Below are 27663 nucleotides of genomic sequence, written 5' to 3'. Positions count from 1 at the left end.
AAGAAGAAAATGTATATACATATATATAATAAATATAGTTCTTTTGGAAAAATGCTCGAGCTCCCCATTGACTTCTGTTATCTGTATATATTTGGTATACGAGTCAAGCACATCCGAGCCTCTAGCTGCTCATTACGAGTACCGAGCACCCGAGCATGGTAGTGCGCACTCATCACTAATAGGGATGATCGAATACTTCGATTATTTGGCTTCGCAAATATTTTCCGAATACCTCTCCGCTATTCGATTATTCGATGCGCAATGTAAGTCTATGGGAAGCCCAAATAGTTCCGAATAGTTGTTATTCGGGTTTCCCATAGACTTACATTGCGCATCGAATATTCGCGAATAGTCGAATAGCGCCGAGGTATTCAGAAAATATTCGCGAAGCCGAAGAATCAAAGTATTCGATCATCCCTAATTACTAATAATAGTAAAAGAAAAAAAAACAAAACTTAAATCAAATCTTAAAAAAAAATCGTGTGGGTCCAGCTTTCCATATACTTTTAACACCACTAGAAGTTGCTAAAGAGCCAAATGAATGAAAACTCCCGATGAAACTCTCCAACCGTGTTCGGCATTGAAGATGTTAATAATTATGAAGGATTGTTACGACAAGGCCCCACCCTCGTGCGGGGAGGGTGTTGTCTCTGACTGCTTCACGCTCTATGTCCAGGTAAGCAGCTAAAGCAATATGAATGCTGCCTGACAAGTCGAGTAGGAAGCTACACGTGAGATGACCTGGAGAAAAAACAATGCCAGAGTGTCTTGGCAACATGACAGTGGTCAGTGCAGGTGTTCAGAACTCGAGGCAGCATTAAAACAGACGGGGAAGTTGTCTACTGGGCTGAGTAAAGGGCAGACACTTGTGTACTGAGGATTACTGGTCGAGGACATCTAAAGCAGCAGGAAAGGGGTGGAGAGGAATTAACAGGACTTCCACTGATCACTGCGAAATCCTTTCTCAGACAGTCTGTGAAACTCTTGGACATGCTTACAGATGTGAAGAGTGACTAGGCACTAATATCCAAGAATCAGACATTTGCCTCATTTTTGGACTATCTGGACTTAAACAAGATGATGCGATACAAAACAGCGTCAACTGTGACGACCTCAGAGACTTCGCAGAAATCAGTGAGTATATACAGTATATGAATTGAGATCTATATTCTGTAAGTTCTTGGATCACTTAATGAGAAGTCATTAAAAGGGACAGTGTTTAAAAGATGCGGCAGTAAATCATAACATTTTTTTTAGGAATTAATGCAGGACTAAATACTCTATGAGCATATAAATATATATATACTTATGTTACTTATATAGCGTTAACATATTCCACAGTACAGATATTGTCATCACTCTTATCGGTCTCTGTCCCCAAATGGTGCCCACAAGCTAATTATTAACCTCAGAAACGCACGCAAGACCAATATTATAGAAACCGAATTAAATGTATTTTTCAAGTATCGTAGAAAACCAGAGTATATAGAATAAAAAGCTACCCAAACAGAGGGAGAACATACAAATTCTAGGCAGGACACCGGTACTAATCATTGAGCCACCATGCTGCCCATAGAGTTGCTTTCATGTAAATTCTATCCACAACAAACAGTTTTGTCAGATGGATTTGTCCCCCAAGTCCTCAAACTTTGATCTAATGCTTAATCTTTTGCAGAAGATAAGTTACCAAGTGTAAGCAAATTAGAAACATTATTTCTACGAACTATGAGAACATTTAACTACACATGGTCAACATAGATGATGTCTGCCACACAAAAGCCAACTACAAACCAGAGAAGATTCACTCCTGTGGTGGACACACTATAGCCATGTATTATATTGTCACCCATTGATTGCCATAGTTGCCATTTATGAAAATATTTTCTATGCAGCATGGTGGCTCAGTGATTAGCACTGCTGGGGTCCCGGGTACAAATCCCACCAAGGACAACATCTGCAAGGAGTTTGTATGTTCTCCCCATGTTTGCCTGGGTTTCCTCTGGGTTGTCTGATTTACTCCCACACTCCAAAGACATAATGATGGGAATGGTGATGATGATGTGTGTAAAGCGCTGTGGAATATGATGGCGCTATATACACAAAAACTAATAGATAATAATATAATGTGGCTGTACTGAGCTAACTCTGGGGTTAAAGCCCAGAAGCTGGGCCCATATTAATCAGCTGCTTCAGACTGAAGACATTTGCCAAATCGTCTACAAATAATATATTGTATTGATATTTCGTTCCTTCAAGTTTTAAATACTCACATTAGATAATATGATAATTATTTAACAGTTTAACTACTTTATGATTTAGATACTGTTATGAATACTGTTAAAAAACAATGATGGATTACTAGTGGTGGCTCAAAGATGCCAGTACAAAATCTATTATGGTACCTGCCGCCATCTTAGCAAGCGCTGCCTACATTACTGGTGTTTTCTTATCTGGTAAAAATCTCTTTGGGCACCTTAAGCCACTTGTGACTGTCCATAAAATATTTGTACAGTGGTTCTCTAACACCTCCCACTACCTTCACCATTCTTATCGTTTTTATAACTACTGTATTTAACTGAGAATCTGAACTTTTTTGGTTGCTTACTATCATAGAATAGCGTACTAGTAATAAATGAGGGGCGATCAGTACAATGCTCAGTACTTGAATTGATGGGTGAGCAGTACAATGCTCGGTACTTGAATTGATGAGTGAGCAGTACAATGCTTCGAGTGCTCGCTACTAGAGTCAAGCTGGTCAGTCACTCGGACGGGCTCAACTTAAGTAATGAGTATAATGGAAGCCAATGATTAGCCAGTTCTGCTCTCCGCCCCCATACACCCAGCCGTAAACACAGCATTTGTCATGGATGTGTCACGGGTGACAGTCCTGTGGTGACCGACAATAGAAGGTCACAGCGAATGGCTGCGGAAAATCCTCCCTAACTTTCTAGTATTTCTGCTGTCAGTATTCAGTGTACTGGGTATCTCCTCTGGTGGGTTTTCATCCTTTTTCCCCTTAGGATCCAGCAGACCTCATCCTCTCTTCAGCTGCTAATCATCTGTATATCTCCTTCAGTTTAAATACTCTCGTTTTCCCTTGACTTGTGCTGCTGATATTCAATTCCTTCACAAGCTCTGGATGCAAACAGGTGACATGCACTCATTTGTAGGATTGTTGCTGTTCTTTGCTGACCTTCTTCCTGAGGCATCTGGAGATAAGTTGTTCAAGCGCTTTCCCCATGTGTGTGTGCGTACTTTGTCTTTTTTATGGGTTTGATGAAGAGTTCATCCCACTCGTTGCCTATCTAGGGCCCAGCTCTAGGGTTGTCCTAGGGTCAGGTATCTGGCTGGGCGCATAGGTGTGGAACCTATTGAGAGTGGTGAGGGACCCCAGAGGCCAGCGGTAGGTTTGGTCAGGGGTCAGCATCTCCCCCTTCCCTAGACGCAGGGTTTCCCTTCCCTTCCAATTCACCATTTGCTTAGTACCTCCCTGTACCTAGCATGACAGCATTTACCGGGGGAGGGAGAGTTTGTTGTTTTGTTTTGTTTTTTTGCCACACTACATCTGAAAACGTATTTACCCCCAGTGAGAGCCATTCAGAGACTCAAGTGGCTCTCACTGGCATGCTGGCTCCCGTCATTCAGTAAAGTGAGCCTGTGCTTTGACACATCTGAGCACCAGCGATGGCCGAACACGCGAGTACCCGAGCACCCAGAGGCTTAATCAATAACTGAGCAGTGTTGAGTGTGCTCGTGCATCCTTACTAGCAATACGTTATGTATGTTACCAAAATAAAAACGCATTAATTGCTTTATATATTTCTCTAAGTCTGATGGTGACCTAACTTTGGTTTATTAGAAACTTGTAGGATGTGAGTTTTTAAAAACGTGTCCCCATGTCTCCTATAGATCACCTTTCTTGAAATAGCTCATAGGGCTCTTGATAAACTCCGGAGGTGACAGATTTATTCCTCCACTTGTTACGTGTCCTATTACCTGATAAATACCTGTCAAACATGCATATATAATGTAGGAATGTGACTTTACCACATCGCTCTTTAGACAATCACTCTGATGACTCAAGTGATGAGCACATTGCATGAACAAAACTCACATGCAAATGTCCAAATTAATACACATAAATATAATATATTTCATCTGCGTTGACCTTTTTACAATATGACGATGGCTTTATATTTGGGTTTAATTCGTATATGATTACTTCTGAACATAGTGTATTACATGTCCATTAACATTTATTAAACATATTGTTCACTGTCAGATATACTTTTTGGAAAGGTAAAAGATCTCTATGTATGGTGTGTGTAGCAAATAAAATGTCATCGGGGCTTCATAAGGCCAATATTCCCATTGTTCAGTTTATGAAACCAATTATCAAATACAATATTAGAGTTCTTGGCGTTAATGAAGGGGAGTATCTTGTTTAGGACCCTCATTTATTAGCAAAAGCAGAGAACGGCTATAAAGAACATTCAGAAGCACAGGGCAGATCTGCGTACTGTAGACATACTAATTATAGGCGCTGTGGAAGTCCTTCAATGGTCCAAGAGGCAACGTTATCATTATCACTGGCATCCCACACTATTAACTGCTTATAGGATAACAAATAGCTATTGTTTTAAGTAGACTCATCCATTAACCTTAGCTACTATATCCACATAATAATTAATTCTACCCATACAACACACTCCATACGGGCCACTTAACACTTGTGATCCTGTTCAGATAGCGTGAGCCATTGTTCAACCATAAAGACAGTTGCAGTCTAAGGGGTGCTTCACACACAGCGAGCTCGCTGCCGAGATCGCTGCTGAGTCACGCTTTTTGTGACGCAGCAGTGACCTCATTAGCGATCTCGCTGTGTGTGACAATGAGCAGCGATCTGGCCCCTGCTGCGAGATCGCTGCTCGTTACACACAGCCCTGGTTCGTTTTCTTCAAAGCCGCTCTCCTGCTGTGACACACAGATCGCTGTGTGTGACAGCAAGAGAGCGACAAATGAAGCGAGCAGGGAGCAGGAGCCGGCGTCTGACAGCTGAGGTAAGCTGTATCCAAGATAAACATCGGGTAACCAAGGTGGTTACCCGATATTTACCTTAGTTACCAGCCTCTGCAGCTTTCACGCTGCCTGTGCTGCCGGCTCCGGCTCTCTGCACATGTAGCTGCTGTACACATCGGGTTAATTAACCCGATGTGTACAGCAGCTAGGAGAGCAAGGAGCCAGCGCTAAGCAGTGTGCGCGGCTCCCTGCTCTCTGCACATGTAGCTGCATTACACATCGGGTTAATTAACCCGATGTGTACTGTAGCTAGGAGAGCAAGGAGCCAGCGCTCAGTGTGCACGGCTCCCTGCTCCCTGCTCACACTGGTAACTAATGTAAACATCGGGTAACCATACCCGATGTTTACCTTAGTTACCAGTCTCCGCAGCTTCCAGACGGCGGCTCCGTGCAAGCGCAGCGTCGCTTGCACGTCGCTGCTGGCTGGGGGCTGTTCACTGGTCGCTGGTGAGATCTGCCTGTTTGACAGCTCACCAGCGACCATGTAGCGATGCAGCAGCGATCCTGACCAGGTCAGATCGCTGGTCGGATCGCTGCTGCATCGCTAAGTGTGAAGGTACCCTTAATGCCAGTCATACTCTATACAAAATTCCATTTACAGTGGAACAAATTACCAGCGACAATGTGACAAAATGCAAGTCACAGCCATCACATATATATTATAAGTACTGCCCATAAATTATCAGCCATATTGACCACATAGAACCAATCATTGCCTATTTGTAATACCTGCCACAGTAAACATGTTAGCTATACCACTCACATAATCCTCGCCATGCTGCAAATATTGAAGGGGTTGTCTGGTCTAACACGACAAGTCTGCAGTTACTTTATTTGCCTGCAGACTTGTGAATCCTCGCGTGCACTGCGTGCTGTGAGGATTCTCTGGTGTCAGCACAGGGAATGGCGGCCCCGTGACCACAAGTATGTGATATGCAGACTCCCAGCCAAAATCCGACTAGACTGTTTCCGGTGAGCTCAATGTAAAAGTAAGAAGTACTTGTGAGGACTCCCAAGTCTGCAGTCACATAGACTGACTGCAGCTTATCATTTTAGACCAGACAAACTCCTTAATACTACTAAGGGTATGTGCCCACTATCAGGACCCGCTGCGTTCAGAACTCAGTGAGTCCTGACCGGCAAGGAATGCATGTCTCCTAAGCAGGAGACCGCAGCTGACTCTGCCCACGATCAGGGTTCAGTGCGCTGCGGTCTCTCGCCTGTGATCTCCCTACAGAGGACGCATGCGATTTCACAGCAAACAATTGACATCCTGCGGTCTGGAAAGACGCACAGCAGGTCAGTGTTTGCTGCGGAAAAAAGAAGCATAGTGGGCACGGGATTTCTAGAAATCCCATTCACTATGCTTGTACTATACAACACAGCGTTTTTGACGCAGCTGAAGCATGCTGCGTGATCGTGGGCATGCACCCTTATAGTGGCACATGACACAGCAACAAACCCATGCGTGCTGATGCCTATTAAATACACAAGTTGACAGATATAACTTTTTAATGATAGCCATACACATTTGATAGTTGACAGATGATAGCTATAGACAGCTATAGCCTAATAGCTATAGTTGTCTCCAATACTCAGGAATGTGCGCTGCTGTGTTCTCTATGATTGCATTGTTGTGAGACACCTCTGGCAGTGACTTTTCTCCCAGAGAACAATAGAATTACTTCCTGGAAATGTGCAATACAAGGTAATATTGTGGTAAATCAAACAGGTTGAATTCTTCTCTCACCTGACATCATTTATTTAGAGAGAGTCGCGAGGCCCCCACAAACTTTGAATGGTTCAAATTGACAGGTTTGGCGACTTTTATCTAATGTGTATGGGATTCTTTAGAGCAGTGTTTCTCAATGCCATCCCTCAACCCCCCCCCCCCCCCAAGTCATGATTTGAAGATATCTTATATATACCATTGTATGATGCCTTGCTAATAAATCCATCACCTGTGCAATACTAATCCTGAAGGTTTTCAAGACTGTAGTTGAGAATTAGTGCTTTAGAGGATACCTCCAACAAAGCACTTTGAAAACAGTTATAGGTTTAAGCCAAAATTGTAAATGGATCTACAAAACTACACACCACCCTCACCACAACAGAAACACTCATAATATATAGTACTGTGTGACAAAAATGCTGCAAAGTAAGAATGCTTTCAAAAATAGAAGTGTTCTTAGTTTTTTTTATCAATTAACAAAATGCAAAGTGAAAGAACAGAAGAAGATTTTTTTTTTACTTCAAATTGATATTAGGTGTGACCTCCCTTTGCCTTCAAATCTGGATCAATTCTTCTAGGTACACTGGCAGACATGTTGAAGGAACTCGGTAGGGAGGTTGTTGCAACCAATTATGTAGGCTTGGTGCAACGCATTCTGTCTCCTCATGTAATCCCAGACAGACATAGATGAGTCAGGGCTGTGTGGGGACTATATCATTACTTCCATAAGTTCTTCTTTATGCTGAAGATAGTGGTTAATTACATTGACTACATGTATATTGTGTTCTGTGCACAATGATTTTTTTCTATTTTTCTATGTTTTATGTAAAAAAAGAGTTAGACTTTTTGACAAAATGTGTAAAAATAAATAAATTGCAACAAATGATAGTAAGCACCTAGTATAATTTGAAGCCTCCAGGCTAATACGTTTGACAAGAGTTCATGGGCAACATAAGCAGGAGAATAAATATTGACTTGAAGATTTCTAAGACTACACTCACACACTTGTACTCTATTTTTCTTTTGCATTTCGTGTAAGTGATATGTAAATATAAATTGACAGTCCACACAAACCTACCATATGCAAGGTGACTTGTAATTCTAACAAGTTTATGAAAACCACACAGCAATTCTATATTACCAGTGTTCTTAGGGCCTTCCATCCATTCTTAGTTACTTAACGAAACATTTCCTTGCTTTAGAATTTTTTTAAATGTGGTATACCGTATTTTTCGTTTTATAAGACGCATCGGATTATAAGATGATCCCCAAATTCAGAGCAAGAAAAGGTGAAAAAAAGGGGTCCATCTTGTAATCCGATGGTGTCTTATCAGAGGGGACAGTAGCGGTGGTGGAGGAGGCTGTGCTGATGCAGCGGTGGAGGACGGGGCTGCGGCGGAGGCGGTGGCTGCGGTGGAGGCTGGGGCTCTGTCAGAGACTGGGGCTGTGGCGGAGACTTGGGCTCGAGCTGCGGCAGCTGCACTTGGGCTCGGGCTGCAGCGGCTGCTGCTGTGGCGGAGGCTGGGGTTCGGGCTGCAGCGGAGGCTGGTGCTGCCATGCTGGGGTAGCTGTACTGGGGCTCGGGTTGCAGAGGGCTTCAAAGAAATGGCGCCCAGAGTCAGCACAGATTGAGCTCTAGGCTCAATGGCAAACCGAGATCTCATCTGCACAAGCGCTACTTCCGAGTGCCATTTTCCTGAAGTGCGCTGGAGGGAGATCAAGGGGCCGGAGGCGGTGCCTGCGCAGATGAGAGCTTGAGCCGAGAGCTCCAACTGTGCACGCGCTGACTCCGGGCAGCATTATTTGAAGTGCTCACCGCTTATTCCCGCAGTGTCAGTAAAGCCGCCGGAGACCCTGCACAGCAGCCCCAGCATCAACTGCCGGATACCACGCGCAGACACCGCACAGCCGCTGCAGCAGTCAGAGACCCCGCACAGCAGCTGCTGACATTGGACAGCCGCCCCAGCATCAGCCCAGCCACTGAAACATTCCCCTGGCCCCTTGCGAACCCTCTCCAGCACCCCAGTAAGCTTTATTCAGATTATAAAACACACCCCTCACTTTCCTCCCAAATTTTTTTGGGGAAAAGTGCATCTTATAATCCTAAAAATACGGTACTTCTAATTTTTGCTTTTATGAGAAGTATTTTTGTCCTTCTTTTTATCTTAAGACCCCCATTCACTTTAGTTTGAAGTCTGATAAACCCTCCGATTTGTGTATAGGGGCATCCTGACACAAGTAATGATAGAGGAGAGAAGGAACGGATGGTTTGAAATTAAATTTCTGATCTATTTCTGCCAGAGACAGCCTATCAGAATTATTATTATATTATATATTATTATTATTATTGAATAGTGCCTTCTTCTAAAATTGACAAGACAATCACTGATCTCGGGGAGACCAGCCAGAGAAACACTGCTGGCAGCCAACGAGGGCGCTCAACACAGTGAAATCCTAGGTGCATTGCCCCCTGGCAAATATGCAAATCAAAAAAGACTGTGGAGCCTCTGTTAGGAGTCTCGACACAGAAACCAGCCAGATATCCCTCCGGGAAGGACCTAGCCAACGAGTGACTCTTTTTAGGACACCACCATAACCACCATATTAAGTGGACCTTTTAGTCAATATCCAACTCTTTGACAAGTTTAAAGATATGACAAGGGAAATACCAAGGCCAGGTATCCATCCACAGACAGCTGTTTCGGGGTATTGCCCCTCATCAGTGTGGAGTAGGATTCTGGCCAGGTGGGAGCAATGCCTAGTAGACCAACATGACAAGACAATCACTGATCTCGGGGAGAACAGCCAGAGAAAACACTGCCAGCAGCCAATTTCTTCTAAAATTGGGCATCTCATGCCTGTAGACTGTTTTGTATTTAAAAGTGCTCACAAACATGATAAGTTTTAATTTAATTGCTACCAACCCAAATAAAGTACAAAGTTACCTTTTCTATCCACAATTTGTTACAGGATGTAATTTCTACCTGTATTTTAATGAATTATGTATATATTTATATTATTTGTTGTTTAAATTTCCATTTGTCAGATCTCCCGCAACTACTACTTCAGGAGTTGTCCTGAGTAACCCTCACAGGTACTCTTGATTATAGGGAACTGGGAGACCTTTCAAAAGGAAGCCGGCATAAATTTATTATCAGAACATGATTAAGACCTAAGCGTCGAAACGCGTTGTTCTACTGGTTATCAGACGTTATATGCCATACTTGCTGTATTTTAATAATATTTTTCAATAAAATGGACTTTTAATATAATCTTCAGCCCTGGAACTTTTCTCCTTTTCCAACCCAAATAAAAGTACAATAACTTCAAAATAATGAAATATATATATATATTTTTCATTTTTTTCTACACTGCAGTTTGCTGTTGGCAAAAATCCATATTGTTATTTTTTTATTATTATTATTAGGGGTGGTACAATACCTGTACAACCCATTTCTTTTCTAAAGAAAGTAGTCCCTGTTCTAAAATAAAATAATAATATTTCCCTCCTGCACTGGTTTCAGTGATGTTGGCATCGAGTCTCCTGGGGTTCGTGTGACATTGTTATATCACATGAGCCATGCAGCCAATCAATGGCTGCGATTAAGCTGCTGTACTACTCTCACTATTTCTGCTTGTCAAGGTTTGAGGGAAAGGAAATGAGCACTCAACAGCTCAATAATGGCCACTAATTGTTTGCCGTGCTGCAATATAAGAATGTCATATGAGCCATGGGAGACTTCTACCTTTGAATCAATATTTTGGCTATATAATTTTTTAATATATAGATACTGAATTGATATTATTTGGAATTATTTTAAAAACCTTTCAATTCAGAGACAAATTTTTTACCTTCATCTTGTAGCCTTGAAAGATGCATGCAATCATAACAATGTTTCTGGCAAAAGTAATGTGAATGGTTGAAACAAATTTTCTCTCACTTCACTTATGGCTCTATGGCTGAAATACTGAACTCCCAATAGATCTAATGAAATGAATTTAGTTCTCCATAGAACAGAAAAAAAATCTGAAAAGCGTTATGCATTACAGTGTCAATCTGTAAAGATAATGACAAATGAGTATACTAGTGCTGTTTAAACGTGTAAAATGAATCCAAAGGTCAAATAAAACCCGCACTGCAGTGTTAGACAATACAATCGTATTTAAAACAAACAATAACAGAAGTCTTATTGCGCATTCACACGTCCGATGTTCTGGTATGAGTGCTGTCTCTTCTTTTCATGGATAGCGCTCCTACCTCTGATAGTCTATGGGGCCAATCCAATTATTCGCACACCACAAAAAATTGCAGAGACATGTCAAATTTTGATCCGAGTGTTGGTTCAAAATCGGCATTTCAAGTCTATAGGCCCGTGAATAAAAAATCAGACGACACTTAGATGACATTAGAGTACAGTCTGATCTTCATGGACTATCAGAAAGGTAAAGGCGGAGAAATGTATTTTTTTTCCTATACGAGAAAAATTGATGACACTTGGACCAAACTCTGATTAAAAAAATTGGTCCGATTTTCACGTACGTGGAAAATATTGACGGAATTAGCTCTTCCAAAGTGTGTACCGTATATATGAAAATAAGCAACACATCATTTTATAGAGTTAATAAAAAATAGTTTAAGTCCAAATGTGACCGTGCCAAATACAATAGTAAACCACTTGCAAGTAAAACCAAGGTCATTGCGAAGTGCTAGATCTGGGGAAACACATCCAATCACACCTCAACTGTGCACACAACATATTGTAGGTATGTGCACACAACATATTGTAGGTATGTGCACACAACATATTGTAGGTATGTGCACACAACATATTTAAGACACTGGCGTGTCAGCTGAGTTTTTGAGGCAGTGTTTTTCTTGAAGCGTCTCCTTTGGCGTCTCGTTGGCTGGTTTTACAGCGGCTTTGCAGCAGGTGACTTTTTTTTTAAATTGTATATATAAACTAGTGAGAATGATCAGGGCACTTCTTTAGTTTAGGTTAAAAGAAATATATGAACAATAAAGATTACAGAATATTCAGAGCATAATCCGGAAATTCTGCGAAAAAATTACAATAAAATAAGAGTCCCAGTGAAAGGAAAACCTATGGAACATAAAAAGTATTTATCAAATTTTCTGTCTGGCTCTATGAAGGAACAGAAAGTCCACAAAACTCTGCAATAGACAGAATGATGGGACACTCAACACTATCATAGTCTGAATGGTGGCATAAATAACTCAGACTTTTGTATTGCTTTGTCCAGATGTAACTTCTAATCAGGCAGCATCCATTACAATAGATGTTATATTATGATTTTTCACTTGGTATGCGTTTTAAAGGGAACCTGTCACATGGAAAAATGCTATTAACCTGCAGATATGGGGTGTCTGTGTTGCGGGCGGAGGAGGGGACGCCGCGCTCTCCCACTGCTCGGGTCTGGCCTCTGCCCTGTGGTGGCTCAAGCGGTGGGCCAGATCCCGGGGCCTCGAGCGGCGCTCCTCGCCCGTGAGTGAAAAGGGTGGATTGATGGTGGGGGATTGGATTATTGTCCGTGACGCCACCCACGGTTGTGGTGATTTAGGTGACACCACCGCTGCTCTAGACGGAGGATCCCGGGAGCGGTGACAGGGAGCAGCTGAGTTGTTAGTTCTCCCCTCCGTGGGTAGGGGGTTGGTTGTACCGGGGCCCGGTGATGGGGTAGGGATGGATGACAGGCGGGTTGCAGGGCCTGGTGAGGTGCAGGGTCGCGGGGGCAGCGCTGTGCCGCACGGCACGGTGGTACTCACTCAGCCTGAGACGATGACACAGTTCACGGTAAAACACACGGCTGGAAAGACGGGTCCCACGGACGGCTGCAGTTGCTTTCCCCCGGCAGGTTAACAGTGACTGTCCTTTCCCTGCACCTAGTTCTGCTGTTGGTTCCAATGGGTTCCCACCGGTAACCCGCTCCCCGGCTTGGATATAGGCCGGAGGAGCCCCTCTTTGCCCGCAGGCGCTGGCCCTGAGAAACTGATGCCTTGGCGGTGGCGGTGTCTCTCCTACTCGGTTGGACGGTTGCCTTCAATCGGGACTTAGTTGTTTGGAAACCCAGGAGGTCCCCTTCACTGACGGATTCTGCAAATTCACGGCGACTCCAAGCCTTGCCGGGGTCCGAAAAGCCCCTGCCAATGGTGCTGGCTTCTTCTTGTGTACCGGTCCGGTACCGCCGGGCCACCGCCCGTCCACGGTCCTTACGGCAACTCCGATAGGCCACTCCTGCAGACGGTCACCGCCGTCTGCCAACCTTGCTGTCTCGCCCGGGACACACACCCGGACGCTGTCAGTCAGTTGCTCCTTTACCACTTTCCTTCCTACCACTTTCACCTCCAAAACTGATCTGCTCTCCTTTTCCTGCCTTCAGGACTGTGAACTCCTCGGTGGGCGGGACCAACCGCCTGGCCCACCCCCTGGTGTGAACATCAGCCCCTGGAGGAAGGCAACAAGGGTTTTTGTCTGACTTAGATGTACCTAACCAGGGTGTAGGGTGTGGAGTTGTAACTACCTGTGACCCCTGGCTTGCCCAGGGCGTCACATCTGCACATTAAACCCCACTGCTGGGAGGAAAAGAACCTTAAGCCTTCAGGCAACGTTCCGATTTCAGTCATGGAGGATGCACCAGCATGGGTTCTCTCACCACTCTGTGTAAAGAAAGCGGTGGCTATAGCCACAACTTCCACACTGACTGACAGCTTCCTCTAAGGCCTCTTTTACACGTCCGTGAAAATCACGCACGTTTTTCATGGACGTGTCAGAGGTGCGTTTTGCCCTCGGTGTGCCGTGTGTATGGCACACGTGTGTTCTCTGTATGTTATCCGTGATAACACACGGAGAACGGAAACTTTCTACTCACCTGTCTCTGGCATCGCTGTCCGTGGTACTGATCTTCAGTCTCCGGTCCTGCCGACACCCCGCTGCTGCTGCTTCCAGCCGCAGTGAAGTGAATATGCAATGAGCATAATGAGCAGCGGTCGGCAGCAAGTGACAGCAGCGGCAGAGACAGCAGTGCAGGAGAAGGTGAGTAATGTTTTGTTTTTTTTCTCGCAGACACATGTCTTTTCTCTGGTGCATGTCACACGGAACACATCCGTGTGGTCCGTGTGTGTTACGTGTGACCCGATTGCATTCCGTGTGATACCCGTGATGCCGGAGAGAAAACGGACATGTTGGCGTGAGAAACACACGGTCACACGTATGTACGAAACGGACACACGTTCAGTGCGAAAATACATACGTGTGTCCGACACCATAGGAAAACATAGGTCTACGTGTGTACGTATCTCCGGTATGTGAGGAAACTGACCATACACGTACCGGAGGCACGTACGTGTGAAAGAGGCCTAATGCAGAGCGACTGTCAGTCAGTGCAGTGGGCGTGGCTACAGAGACAGAAGCTGGTGGTGATTGGACACAGAGCTTGTGTGTCACAACAATGGTCATGTGAGCTCCAGCAACATCTCTGACATCTCTGGAACCGCACCAACATCGGAGGTGAGTATAGGCTTTTTATTTTTATGAGGGTGCACATGGACAACCCCTTTAAACATTAATGACCTATCCTGAAGTCCTGAAGAGATTCTTTAAGGCATTATACAAGTGGAAATTCAGTTTGATATTGAAAGACGCTGTCAAGGGACAAGTGATTAATGGATTGACAATGTAGCACTGTATAAAATAAATAGAGACCAGACACTCTGGTAGAGACAGGACAGAATAGGATACATTATTATTGACGCATTCTGCAAAGCATATCGGGGTCACATAAAAAATTCCCAGTTCTCATGACTTTGACTTCCCCGCACTTTGTCTACTGCTGTAACTAATAACTTTTATTATAAGCAATGTCGGTCAATGAAGAATGTGATTCAAAACACGCAAATTACCAATAAACATACACTTTAGGGTTAATTTCCTCAATTGATTTCAGAGCTTTGCAAATGAGTATTTTTATGTTTTCAAATCTGAAAAATATGTAACCATAGCTATTGGACAGATTAAAGAAGACTTGTGATGGTAAATCAAGTGACTGTACAGACGTCAGCTGCCGGGATCATCTGCTCCATTTCGTGGGAGGACAGAGGCTCAGTCAATGTCTTAATGAATATTTCAATTGTCTACAATTTCTCTTGTTACCAAAGTAATAAGATTTGTGTCACAAGTTAAAATAATCAGCACATACTTCATCCTTCAATGAAACAGAATTGAAATGGTCAGCGTGTTATAATTTGTCAAAAACAAGACGTGGCACGAAGTACAAAAAACGTATGTACTATAATTTGCTTCAAATAGGAGACTATCAGCAGATGCCACAGTAAAGCTTTGGCTGTTTTATCTATGATCAATACCAACACATTACACAAGCATTATATGAAATTGTTTACAAATAAAAATGGGAAATTCCAGATGGATGCTATTGATCTTAACCTTCCACTAGTATGCAGAATCCTCAAGGTGCAGGCCATCTAATGTACGTATAGGACATATTCGGATGATGCTTTTAGGTCTCTGCCTTGAGAAATAAAGACCCAGAATTTTTGAACTGGAAATTTGCAGGATCCTTGGTTCTCAAGGTTGATGAGCCACTATCAGTGATGTCTGGCAGCAAATCACTCCCTTTTCCCCAGTCAGAGCACAGAACTGAGAATATACAGTATGTGTATCAAACGCACAATAGAAATACTTAGAATACATAGCTGTAAAGGCCACTTTACATGCAACGACATTGCTAACGAGATGTCGTTGGGGTCACGGAATTTGTGACACACATCCGGCCTCGTGAGCGACGTCGTTGCGTGTGAAACGCAGGAACAGCTGTTAAACGATCAAAAATACTCACCATATCGTTGATCGTTGACACGTCGTTCTAATCTCAAATATTGTTGCTGCTCCTGGTACGATGTTGTTCGTCGTTCCTGCGGCAGCACACATCGCTATGTGTGACACCATAGGAATGAGGAACAATATCGTACCTGCGGCCACCGGCAATGAGGAAGGAAGGAGGTGGGCGGGATGTTATGGCCGCTCATCTCCGCCTCTCTGCTTCAATAGGATGCCTGCTGTGTGACGTCGCTATGACACCGCACTAACTGCCCCCTTAGAAAGAAGGCGGTTTGCTGGCCACAGCGACGTCGCTAGGCAGAAAAGTATATGTGACGGGTGTTAGCGATGTTGTGCGCCATGGGCAGCGATTTGCCCGTGACGCACAACCAACGGGGGTGGGTGTTTTCACCAGCGACATCGCTAGCGATGCTGCTGTGTCTAAAGTGGCCTTAAGACTAATAAGCAATATAATAAGCACTGTTCTCTCTCTAGCAAACTTCACCAGTCCACGGTTTATATAAATGGACTTATGAACGAACCACTACATTTTCCATGCAGCGGACAGGTATGGGTCTTCCAAATGGTCAATGACCCAATCATACTGCCAAACTGGTTACAAAGTGGTTTAAGAATAATATACTCAATGTCTCGGAGTGGCCATCATAAAGCCCAGATCTCAATCCTATTGAAAATGTATGGGCAAAGCTGAAAAGGCATGTGCAAGCAAGGGGACCTGCAAACATGGTTCAGTTACACCATTTCTGTCAGGAGGAATGAGCCCAAATTCCTACCAACTATTGTGAAAATCTTGTGGAAGGAGATCCAAAATGTTTTACCCATGTCATACAGTTTAAGGGCAATGGTATCAAATACTAATGAAATGTATGTATGTGTCACCCTGGGCAAGCCAGGGGACACAGGTCACAACACCACCACACCCCACACTCCAGGTAGGCACATCACAGCTAACCACAAATCCTTGTTGCCTTCCTCCAGAGGTTGATGATGCACACCAGGGGGTGGGCCAGGCGGTTGGCTCCGCCCACCGAGGAGCTCACAACTCTGGAGGCAGGAAGTAACCAGGCAGATGAGCTCAGGAGATAGCTCAGGGACGAGCTTGAGTAAACAGCAGATTAGCCCAGGCAGGGCTTGAGGGCAGATGAGCTCAGGAGATAGCTCAGGGAGGAGCAGGAGTGAGGAGCTAAGTGAGAAAGTAAACAGCGAAGTGAAAGGAGTGAAAGTAGAGAAGTGGAAAAGGAGGAAAGCAAGTAAAGTAACAGAAGAGAAAGACAGCCTGAAGGGTCCAGCTTTGTGAGGGCCAGAACAGCAAGGTCAGCAACGGCGGTGACTGTCTGGAGGGGGACCGTTTGGAAGTTCCTGGAAGGACCCCGTTGGCTGTGTGCCCGGTGGTCTGGAGCAGTGTTCCGAAGGACAGTCAGCACCAGGGCAGGGGCCTCTCGGACCCCGGCAAGGCTAGGAGTCGCCAGATTTGCCAAATCCGTCAGTGACGGGGACGCAGATCCCCCAACAACCAAGTCCCGATTGAAGGCAACAGCCCAACCCGTATTGGAGAGACACCGCCACCGCCACGGCACCAGTTTCTCAGGGCCAGCGCCTGCGGGCAAAGTGTAGAGCTCCTCCGGCCCAGATTGCAGCCGGGGAGCGGGTAACCGGAGGGAATCCACCGCTACCATCAGTCAACACAGGTGCAAGGAAGAGAGACATCACCGTCACCTACCGGGAGTGCAGGTGCAGCCGTCTGTGGGACCGTCCTACCAGCCGTTGGTTTACCGTACAAACTGTGTCCGTGTGTCAGGCTGAGTGAGTACCACAGTGCCGCAAGGCACAGCGCTGCCCCCGCGTCCCTGCGCCCTCCAGGCCCTACACTTTACATCTCATCACTGGGCCCCGGGATCACCAACCCCTACCCACGGAGGGGCAACACAACACCTGGCTGCTCCGCATCACCATCCCCGGGACCCCTATACTGAGCAGCGGTGGTGCAATCACCACAACCGTGGGTGGCGTCACGAACTATAACAATCCAAACACCCAACAAACACCCCCTTTCACTCACGGGCGAGGAGTGTCGCTCGAGAAACCCCGGGATCCGGCCCACAGCTCGAGCCACCAGGAGCAGCTGCCGGACCCGAGCAGAAGGGGTGAGCGCGGTGTGCTGACACCCTCCTCCCCGCCCGCGACATGTACACTTCTGAATTTGCAGAAAGTAATAAAAATGCCTTAAAACATTCTCTCTCTCATTATTCTGGCATTTGGCAAATATAAATAATTTTGGTTCCTAATTGACCTAAAATGGGAAATGTTTATTCTGATTTCATGTCAGATAATAAGAAAAACATGCAGATGTGTCTTTATAGAGAGTTTATGTAAACTTCTGGTTTCAACTGTAGCTATTAGTGAAGGTCTCTGTACTTGGACAACAACAACCAAGACTTTCACTCTTTCAATCTGGGAAAGACGTGTGCAGCTCCAGTCATCAGCTTTAGAATAATGAGTCTGTTCTGCACAGAACATATAGAACGGATACTTTTGAACATGGCTGTACAGCTTTAATTCAAGCCAAATATTTAGAATATGGCTAAGTTCCAGCTACTCCAGGTTGTTTCAATGCCTTTTTGTGTAGCCTTAACTTCAGGTTCAGGGTTATTGTATTATACAATAATTATTCTCCCAAAGGTTAGTTCAGATGGAGACTACAGCAGGCTTTCCTCCAGGATTTCCCTGTATTTTCCTGTATTCATTTCATCTTGTATTTTCCCAAGCTTTCTGGGGATGGAATTACAGGTCCTGCTGGGTGTGAGTGTTAGGACTAATAAGATATTAAACTCTCCCTCATTTAACAAAATCAACCTTTGGACCTTTGGGGTTTTCTGTGGTTTTTAAGCTTAGGGTAATTCTGCAAAATCATAAAAAGGATTAACTTTGTTTCCTGAAACAGTGTCTCTCCTGCCCATGCATTGTGTTTTTTATTGTATTTCAGCCATAGTCAGCTGACAAGGCCAACCTGTACTACCAAACACAGCCCATGGACTAATATGGCACTGTTTCCATAAAATGTAAACTAAACACTAAATATACTGTAGATAGTGGACTAAACAATAAAGACAGATCGTCTCTTTGTGACCATAGAAATTTGGCTGCTCCCCACTATCCTGCGTATGGCTGTGAGAGAATTGGCTGCAGCAGGAGCCTCCCCCCATCCTGTTTTTGCAAATACAAGAAACACAAATCAGACTGGACCTCAACAATTAACATGCAACACAAGAAAATTATAAAAGGTAATTTTGGATATGCAGGGGGATTTGAGGAGTTAAAGGTGGTCGCTTTAGTTTATATTGGGAAAACCTAACCTACTTACATATTCCCTTTTTAAACCCTGAGTTCTTTACAAGGGTTAGCTTTTAGAAGATGTTCCAGAAACATGTAGAAAATTGAGTACAGGTGCTTGACAAAGGCTAATGATTTAGCCAAAATGTTTGACAACTACTACAGTTGGTGTGTCACTTTCTTCTTCTATTTTTGCTTGTGTGGTGGTCTGTCTTGGATTGACCACCATGAAGTGTGCACTCACATTGATAGACTTGGAGTGCTGGTGTCGCGGGCGGGGAGGAGGGTGTCAGCACACCGCGCTCACCCCTTCTGCTCGGGTCCGGCAGCTGCTCCTGGTGGCTCGAGCTGTGGGCCGGATCCCGGGGTTTCTCGAGCGACACTCCTCGCCCGTGAGTGAAAGGGGGTGTTTGTGGTTGGGTGTGGGGATTGTTATAGTTCGTGACGCCACCCACGGTTGTGGTGATTTCACCCCCGCTGCTCAATGTGGGGATCCCGGGGATGGTGATGTGGAGCAGCCAGTTGTTGTGTTGCCCCTCCGTGGGTAGGGGTTGGTGATCCCGGGGCCCAGTGGGGTGCAGGGGCGCAGGGGCAGCGCTGTGCCTTGCGGCACTGAGGTACTCACTCAGCCAGTAAACACGACACAGTTCTCGGTAAACAAACGGCTGGTTGGACGGGTCCCTCGGACGGTTCACGTTGCTGCGGTTCCCTGCAGTTAGCGGTGACGGTCTCTTCCCTGCACCTTTGAAATGTCTGTTTGGTAGCGGTGGATTCCCACCGGTTACCCGCTCCCCGACTGCAATCTGTGGCGGAGGAGCTCCACACTTTGCCCGCAGGCGCCGGCCCTGGGAAACTGGTGCCTTGGCGGTGGCGGTGTTTCCCTGTTGTGGTTGGACCTTTGCCGTCAATCAGGACTTGCTTGTTGGGGGATCTACGTCCCCTTCACTAACGGATTTAGCAATTTACAGCGACTCCAAGCCTTGCTGGCATCCGAGAAGCCCCTGCTCTGGTGCTGACTGCCCTTTGTATACTGCTCCAGACCCCCGGATACACACAGCCTCCGTGGTCCTTCCAGCAACCTCCAGACAGTCCCACTGCAGATCTTCACCACTGTCTGCTGACCTTGCTGACTCCGTCTGGGCACACAGCCACAGACCAACTTCAGGCTTTCTGTCACTTTCACTGCTGTTTCACTCTAGCTCCCTCCTGAGCTACACTCTGTTCACCTCCTACTCCTTCCTCCTCCCTGGCTGAACAACTTCACTCTTGGCCTGCCTGGGCTAATCTGCTGTTCACTCTCTCATGTCCCTCACTGGACTGCCTGGTTACTTCCTGCCTCCAGAGCTGTGATCTCCTTGGTGGGCGGACACCAACCGCCTGGCTCCACCCCCTGGTGTGAATCATCAGCCTCTGGAGGAAGGCAACAAGGATTTGTGGGTTAGCTGGTGTACCTACAGGGAATGTGGGGTGCATGTGTGTTGTTATCTGTGTCCCCTGGCTTGCCCAGGGCGACACATTCCCCCTTAGCAAAACGCAGACCGTCCTCGGGCTGCCCGTCCAACACCGGTTTTATTTTCCTTTTTGTTTTCTGAAAATGTAAACGGTATAACATTATAAACGGTAAACTATATACATTTTTAATAACAACTCTTCCCAAGACGGGAGGCACATTTACTTTTAACGTTACAATGGTGTACGGTCACGGTTTCCGCTCTCTCCCACCCAAGCAACCTGGCCCTGATGCTGCCCCTAAAACCCAGGCAGCACCCCTTGACCCACAGTCCAGCACAAGTTACCCGAGCGGGATCTGTCCTTCCCCTCCAGAGGGTGGCCACCGGTTCCTTTGGTGGCTGGGCCCTGGCCTGCTCTGCTCAGGGCCCTCCCTCCAACCTGCCTCTCCGGAGACGGTATAGCGGAAACGGTAACGGTAACCAACATATTTACAAGCCACTTAACGTTTGTGGTGCCCTGCAAGTTCACGGGCTTGTCCATGGATAGTTCCCATGCAAATAAACTTTAAACGGTCCCCACGGGGACAACGGTGCTGGCTCCAGCCGGTTCAATCACAAGCAAATCAGGTAAAACTTCGGTAATTTTCATTTTCCTTATCATTCTTTCCAAAACTTTTTCAACTTTCAAACACACTGACTTCGGGTCCCAACGGGGACAACTTTTAGGCGGAGGACCGCCGGCTTAGCAGTCCATCCTCAATCGTGGGGCTCTAGTGCCACCTTCACATGGTGCACCGCTCTGGACCCCAATGGTAGCTCGCTGCAGGCGATCTTCTTCCATATTCATGCGGGCATGCACATCCGCTCTACACCCCTCTCGGGCATCGATCTCCCTGCGCAGCTGCTGTTGCCGTCGCTCCCAGCCGGGAGCACTTTCTTTTTGCTCCGGTTCAGCGTGTGCGAGGGACGGGCCCAGCCAGAGTCCCTCCGTGTCGGCTACGACCGGCACCTTCAGTAATGAGGGACCCCGCTGTGACATGGCCTGCTCTGCCTCCTGGCAGCTGCATCCCCGCCATGCCTCCGGTGCATCTTTGCTGACGGGCTCAGCCTTTGGCTTCTTCCATAGAAGCGGTTCAGGGTGGTCATGAGCTTCTGCTGCAGGTCGGTCCGCCGGGACGGATTGGCAGGGTACCGCTACCGGTGGTGGTGGTAGCGGGCCTAGTGGCGGGGCAGCAGCAGCTAACGCGGGTAGCGGGAGAGGCAGCAGGGTGAACGGGTGTAGGCCGGGCCCCTCAGCCGCAGCGGCCGATCCCTCGGGAATACAGGGACGTGGGTCTCTTACCCGTTCCTCCAAATCTTCCTCCACCTCGCATCTCCACATAGCAGCCACCACTTCCACCATGTCGGCCTCCCGCTCCTCCAGGAGGAGCTGCCTGTGGACCTGCAGATGGCTGCTTAGCTGGACGGTCCGGACTTCCACCCACGCCGCCATGCCAGGCGCGGGGACTACGGTGTTGTTGGTCGGACTCAGCATCTTTAGCAGCGGCCTCTTCCAGGGACCAGTAAATGGCCGCAGGGTCCTGGCGTCCCTGCTTCCATAGCCGCGCTTACATGCGGCCAGCCGCCATTTCGTCCCCCTTAGCTCTTTCCGGCCCCTCCTCTCTGGGGGCGGAGTTTTGGCCTTCGCGCCTCTACTGCTCGAGAAGACGCTCGAGCGGGAACTTTTCGCGCCAAAGATGGCGGCTTCTGAACTTTTTCTGCCGGATGCCTCCGGCGGTAACAAGGCGCACCTCTACCTGACGGCAGAGCGGTAGGATCCTGTTCCCATTTTAGGTCAATTAGGAACCAAAATTATTTATATTTGCCAAATGCCAGAATAATGAGAGAGAGAATGTTTTAAGGCATTTTTATTACTTTCTGCAAATTCAGAAGTGTACATGTCGCGGGCGGGGAGGAGGGTGTCAGCACACCGCGCTCACCCCTTCTGCTCGGGTCCGGCAGCTGCTCCTGGTGGCTCGAGCTGTGGGCCGGATCCCGGGGTTTCTCGAGCGACACTCCTCGCCCGTGAGTGAAAGGGGGTGTTTGTGGTTGGGTGTGGGGATTGTTATAGTTCGTGACGCCACCCACGGTTGTGGTGATTTCACCACCGCTGCTCAATGTGGGGATCCCGGGGATGGTGATGTGGAGCAGCCAGTTGTTGTGTTGCCCCTCCGTGGGTAGGGGTTGGTGATCCCGGGGCCCAGTGGGGTGCAGGGGCGCAGGGGCAGCGCTGTGCCTTGCGGCACTGAGGTACTCACTCAGCCAGTAAACACGACACAGTTCTCGGTAAACAAACGGCTGGTTGGACGGGTCCCTCGGATGGTTCACGGTGCTGCGGTTCCCTGCAGTTAGCGGTGACGGTCTCTTCCCTGCACCTTTGAAATGTCTGTTTGGTAGCGGTGGATTCCCACCGGTTACCCGCTCCCCGACTGCAATCTGTGCCGGAGGAGCTCCACACTTTGCCCGCAGGCGCCGGCCCTGGGAAACTGGTGCCTTGGCGGTGGCGGTGTTTCCCTGTTGTGGTTGGACCTTTGCCGTCAATCAGGACTTGCTTGTTGGGGGATCTACGTCCCCTTCACTAACGGATTTAGCAATTTACAGCGACTCCAAGCCTTGCTGGGATCCGAGAAGCCCCTGCTCTGGTGCTGACTGCCCTTTGTATACTGCTCCAGACCCCCGGATACACACAGCCTCCGTGGTCCTTCCAGCAACCTCCAGACAGTCCCACTGCAGATCTTCACCACTGTCTGCTGACCTTGCTGACTCCGTCTGGGCACACAGCCACAGACCAACTTCAGGCTTTCTGTCACTTTCACTGCTGTTTCACTCTAGCTCCCTCCTGAGCTACACTCTGTTCACCTCCTACTCCTTCCTCCTCCCTGGCTGAACAACTTCACTCTTGGCCTGCCTGGGCTAATCTGCTGTTCACTCTCTCATGTCCCTCACTGGACTGCCTGGTTACTTCCTGCCTCCAGAGCTGTGATCTCCTTGGTGGGCGGACACCAACCGCCTGGCTCCACCCCCTGGTGTGAATCATCAGCCTCTGGAGGAAGGCAACAAGGATTTGTGGGTTAGCTGGTGTACCTACAGGGAATGTGGGGTGCATGTGTGTTGTTATCTGTGTCCCCTGGCTTGCCCAGGGCGACACACTGGTCGTACTGCTAACTTTATTGAATACTAAACTCTGCAGGGTAATCAATACAGAGGAGGATAATTTTATATTACAGGGAGATTTATGTAAATTGGAGGATTGGGCTGAGAAGTGGCAATTGAAGTTTAATGTAGATAAATGTAAGGTCATGCACTTGGGTAGAGGAAATAACATTTATGATTATGTACTTAATTGTAGAACACTGGGTAAAACAGACACAGAAAAAGACTTGGGTGTATGGGTGGATGGTAAACTTCACTTTAGTGGACAGTGTCAGGCAGCTGCTGCCAGGGCTAATAAAATAATGGGATGTATTAAAAGAGGTATAAGTGTTCATGAAAAAAAATATAGTTCTACCTCTGTACAAGTCACTAGTGCGACCGCACTTAGAATACTGTGTACAATTCTGGTCACCGATATATAAGAAGGACATAGCTGAACTGGAGAGGGTGCAGAGAAGAGCGACCAAGATTATTAGAGGAATGGGTGGGCTGCAATACTAAGACAGGTTATTACACTTGGGGTTATTTAGTTTGGAAAAACGAAGGCTTAGGGGGGATCTAATCACAATGTATAAATATATGAGGGGACAGTACAGAGACCTTTCCAAAGATCTTTTTACATCTAGGCCTGCGACTGGAACACGGGGGCATCCGCTACGTCTTGAGGAAAGAAGGTTTAATCATAATCACAGACGAGGATTCTTTACTGTACGAGCAGTGAGACTATGGAACTCTCTGCCGCATGGTGTTGTAATGAGTGATTCACTACTAACATTTAAGCAGAGCCCGGATGCCTTTCTTGAAAAATTTAATATTACCAGTTATGTATATTAGATTTTATGACAGGGTATTGATCCAGGGATCTAGTCTGATTGCCGGATGTGGAGTCAGGAAGGAATTTTTTTCCCCATTGGAACTTGTTTGCCACATTGGGGGGTTTTTTGCCTTCCTCTGGATCAACATGTTAGGCTACGGGTTGAACTAGATGGACTTAGAGTCTCCCTTCAACCTTAAAAACTATGATACTATGAACTAAATAAGTCACCCTTAGGATAGGTAATAAATATAAAAAGCAGTGGACAACACCTTTAAATATTCCCTTAAATTAAATAGCTGTAGTACTATAGTGTGCAAAAGACCTTCATTCCTTAACCTCACGTGCTGCCTAGAACAAGGAGCAATGCGAGCTGTTCCAGGCTGGCTACATTCTTTTGGCATCATGTCTCTGTGACTCCGGTGAACTCTGTGGAAATATAGAAGGGAAATGGGCACAAGGATTTCCGGTATATAAACAGTCAGGATCAAAGTGTGTGAGGAGTTCAGAAAGCTGAAACGTACAGCTGTGCTACTTTATATATATGTTTTTTTCACTATCCGTATTACATTCAATTTTAATTAATCTATGTGAATTTACAATGCAAACCTTCCCAAAGTCATGACACATATAGATGTTCTATCTTTGAGGGCAATAAAATGTTAATATTATTCTAGTACTATATGTTTGTATACTGTAGAGTCATGGCCAAAAGTTTTGAGACTTATTAATAATAAATATTGGTTTTCACACAGTTTTTAAAATTGTATTGACAAATACATTGTCGCGCTGGTCTCACTCCAGCGAGACTCGTCCATATTAAACGGACGTTTTTTCCTTTCAGAACCTCAGGGGTTAATGCTCCTCTAGCACGTTTGCTTGGCTGCATTCCCTCGGGTGCTGCAATTTACCAATTTGTTTGGGCCTTTAAGAAGTCCCAGAATCCTCCACACAGAGCTGGTTATTCATATTCACTGGAGACAGCCTGTGTGGAAGGACTTGGTGGTTTTCATCCCCTCTGCTATTCCCCTGTAGATAAGGAGTCGTGTCTGCAGGGGTGTTGTTGCCAAATGCACCTCCTTTTTGTTATTTTTCCTTTGTTGTCCTTTTTTGGTGCTGTCCCCAAGAGGCATCCTGTGTACCGTAGGGGGTCTTTAGACCAGGGTCCTGGTATGAGACAGGATTAGGTCGGAGGGTCACGCCTCGCTTCCATTAAGCGTACCCGTGGCTTGAGGGCAACGCAGTGATAATAGCCTGTAGGGCAAGTTGAGACCCTTATCCCTGGGTAGCATCCCCCTACGTGGTGACATACATCAAGTTTATCAAGTTTATGCAAAAGCTAAATATTTACAATGTTAACCCCTATATTTCAAGAATTCTGCAATTCATCCTGACATACTTGATCTTTGCTTCTGGGCCAAATTGTGACCCGATGGTAACCCATTCTCTAACCAGTGTTTGAAGTTTATCACAATTTTTGTGTTTTTATTTGTTCACCTGCCTTTTGAGAATTGGTCACGTTTTCAATGGATATTATATTTTCAATGGAAAAATGAACCAATATGCCTAAAAGAACAACATTTTCTTTCCTGACCCCGAGTGTTGATCTACTGGATCAACATTTAGAACAAGAATTTTATATATTTACATTACTATTTATTTCCTTCTAAAAAAACAAACAAAAAAACCCCACTTTTATTTACAATAATAAACACTAACAAATACCCCCGTTCACCAATTTATAAAGCCCCAAAAACCCATCCATGTCCAGCGTAATCCACGGAGGTCCTGCGTCGCTTCCAGCTCTGCTACATGAAGGTGACAGGAACTGCAGAAGAACCCCGCCGCTCCTGACAGCTCCACGCAGCAACTGAGCTGAGCTACGCGATCAGCTGTGCTGTCACTCAGGTCACTCGTGGCCACCGCTGGATCCTCCAACTGTGACAGCAAGTCGCCCGAGTGACAGCGATGAAGTCACAGGTGAGTTGCGGTCTCGGGTGGAGGATCCAGCTAGCTGCAGGTAACCTGAGTGACAGCAGCGCTAATCGCGCTGCTCACTTCTGTCACTCAGGGGATTAGCGGTCACTGGTGAGTCCTGCACGGGTGACCGCTAATCAGTACGCGACACAGACAGAGCCGCGGTATGACAATGAAGTCGGGTTGCGTTCATCCGAGTTCATTCTCAGCGTGCAACTCTGTCTGCGGGTATGTATCAATAACATTTAGCATCACACACGTACCATTGCACACGGACATCACACTCACATGTCAGTTACGAATCTCACGCACACATGGGCATTACACACGCACACGCGGTCAGCATACGCCATTCACACGAATGCCACACGGACCATGAAAACGGACATAAAAACGGATCACGGACCTGAAAAACGGCCCGTATTACACGTGCGTGCTTTTCACGGTGTTTCAGGCCTGAAAGATATGGACCTGATTAAACTTATAAAAGGTGGACGAGCACAGCAATATATCAATAGAAAGACAATGCATAGTGTAAAGTCACAGACACACGTGGTCAAAATTGTTGGTACCCGTCATTTAATGAAAGAAAACCCCACAATGGACACACAAATTACTTGAATCTGACAAAAGTAGTAATAAATAAAACATCTATGAAAATGAACTAATTAAAGTCAGACATTGCTTTTCAACCATGCTTCCACAGAATTGTTTTAAGAATGAAACTCATGAAATAGGCCTGGACAAAAATTATGGTAACCCTAAAAATAATCTGACAAAAGGGACATGTTAAATCAAGGTGTGTCCACTAATTAGCATCACAGGTGTGTACAATCTCATAATCATTCAGTGGGCCTGTATATAGGGCTACAAATACTCACTGTGCTGTTTGCTACCATGATGTGTAATACACTCAACATGGACCAGTGGAAGTGAAGGAAAGAGTTGTCTCAGGACATTAGAAAGAAAATTATAGACAAGCATGTTAAAGGTAAAGATTATAAGACCATCGCCCAGCAGCTTGATGTTCCTGTAACTACAGTTGTACATATTATTCAGAAATTTAAGATCCATGGGACTGTAGCAAACCTCCCTGGACGTGGTTGCAGGAGGAATATTGATGACAAATTAAAGAGATGGATAATACAATGGTAACAAAAAAGCCCAGAAAAACGTCTAAAGAGATTAAAGGTGAACGTCAAGCTGAAGGAACAG

The 27663-nt window shown here is 46.1% G+C and overlaps 1 protein-coding gene across 2 annotated transcripts in view; it reads left to right on the top strand.

Moving 5' to 3' along the window:
- Positions 1-657: 657 nt before the first annotated feature.
- Positions 658-27663, top strand: part of MYZAP (myocardial zonula adherens protein) — a 141259-nt gene continuing 114253 nt past the window's right edge. For both annotated transcript variants that reach the window (XM_075345730.1, XM_075345731.1), the window contains exon 1: positions 658-1134. In XM_075345730.1, the coding sequence (XP_075201845.1) occupies positions 1078-1134 (57 nt within the window). In that variant the 5' untranslated portion in view covers positions 658-1077. The remainder of the gene's footprint in view (positions 1135-27663) is intronic.

This window comes from Anomaloglossus baeobatrachus, chromosome 4 (assembly GCF_048569485.1).
Source record: "Anomaloglossus baeobatrachus isolate aAnoBae1 chromosome 4, aAnoBae1.hap1, whole genome shotgun sequence".
NCBI lineage: Eukaryota > Metazoa > Chordata > Amphibia > Anura > Aromobatidae > Anomaloglossus > Anomaloglossus baeobatrachus.
This window is presented reverse-complemented; position numbering and strand designations above follow the sequence as displayed.